At 41.0% G+C, this 1,463-nt stretch overlaps 1 protein-coding gene across 1 annotated transcript; it reads left to right on the forward strand.

Moving 5' to 3' along the window:
• Positions 1-242: 242 nt before the first annotated feature.
• LOC111383887 (cellulose synthase-like protein D4) lies at positions 243-1,457 on the forward strand (the record flags this gene model as incomplete). The annotated part of the gene is made up of 2 exons (XM_023008072.1): positions 243-574; positions 660-1,457. Coding segments are annotated over 2 exons (1,130 nt in total), but the record flags the coding sequence as incomplete, so codon positions are not given.
• Positions 1,458-1,463: the final 6 nt, after the last annotated feature.

A 1,463-nucleotide genomic window follows, 5' to 3' on the forward strand; every position in this document is an offset into this window, starting at 1 on the left:
AGTCATGCTATCGGTTGACACAAAGGTTAACATAAGCCATATGACATTCTATTATTGAACTGTTTAAAACACAGTCAACTTCTTCATCCAATATGTGCTGCCACTTACATTTGTGTCATTGCATATGTCAAAATCCTTTTGGCAAAGTGGCAAATAAGAACGCTCATTTCAATGTTTCTATGGATTTATATTCATTTTATATTTCTTAACAGAATTTATTGATTTTGCATTGATTAATCTAGGGGCCAGTTTATGTGGGAACAGGATGCATGTTCCGTCGATTTGCTCTTTATGGGTTTGATCCCCCTAAAAGTGATGATACCTCAAAGGGTACAGAGACACAAGCTTTGAGAGCCACGGATTTTGATCCTGATCTTGATGTCAATTTATTACCTAAGCGTTTTGGAAATTCCACAATGCTAGCTGAATCTATACCTATTGCTGAATTCCAAGGCCGTCCGGTTGCTGATCACCCCGCTGTTAAGTATGGACGACCTCCTGGCATTCTTAGGGTCCCTAGAGAACCACTTGATGCAACGACAGTAGCTGAAGCTGTCTCTGTCATTTCTTGTTGGTTAGTCTATCTTTGTTAGACTCTTAGTACAAAATTGTTAGTTGAATAGGTTTGGACTTTGATATGTGTGAACATTGTTTCACAGGTACGAGGACAAGACTGAATGGGGTGATCGTGTTGGTTGGATTTACGGTTCAGTTACTGAAGATGTCGTGACAGGGTACCGTATGCATAACCGTGGATGGCGCTCCGTCTACTGTATCACCAAGCGTGATGCCTTTCGAGGATCAGCTCCAATCAATCTCACTGATAGACTCCATCAAGTGCTCAGATGGGCAACAGGCTCTGTAGAGATTTTCTTCTCTAGAAACAATGCTTTGCTTGGGACCAAAAAACTCAAATTCCTCCAGCGCTTGGCTTACCTCAATGTTGGTGTATATCCTTTCACCTCATTATTCCTAATTGTCTACTGCTTCCTCCCTGCACTCTCACTCTTATCGGGCCACTTTATCGTGAAAAACCTCAATATTGTTTTCCTCATCTATCTCTTGACTATATCAATTTGCCTCATCGCATTGGCAATCTTGGAAGTGAAATGGTCCGGCGTGGGACTGGAAGAATGGTGGAGAAATGAACAGTTTTGGCTCATTTCTGGAACCAGTGCCCACTTCGCTGCTGTCGTACAAGGCCTTCTCAAAGTTATTGCAGGAATCGAGATTTCTTTCACACTTACTTCTAAATCCTCAGGAGATGACAATGAAGATATTTATGCAGATTTGTACTTAGTGAAATGGACTTCTTTGATGATCCCACCAATTGTTATAGGGATGATTAACATTATTGCAATGGTAGTTGCATTCTCAAGAACAATTTACAGTTCAATTCCTCGATGGAGCAAGTTCATTGGTGGAGCATTCTTCAGTTTCTGGGTGTTAGCTCATTTGTATCC

The sequence above is a fragment of the Olea europaea genome, unplaced genomic scaffold (assembly GCF_002742605.1).
Source record: "Olea europaea var. sylvestris unplaced genomic scaffold, O_europaea_v1 scaffold27851, whole genome shotgun sequence".
NCBI classification, from domain to species: domain Eukaryota; kingdom Viridiplantae; phylum Streptophyta; class Magnoliopsida; order Lamiales; family Oleaceae; genus Olea; species Olea europaea.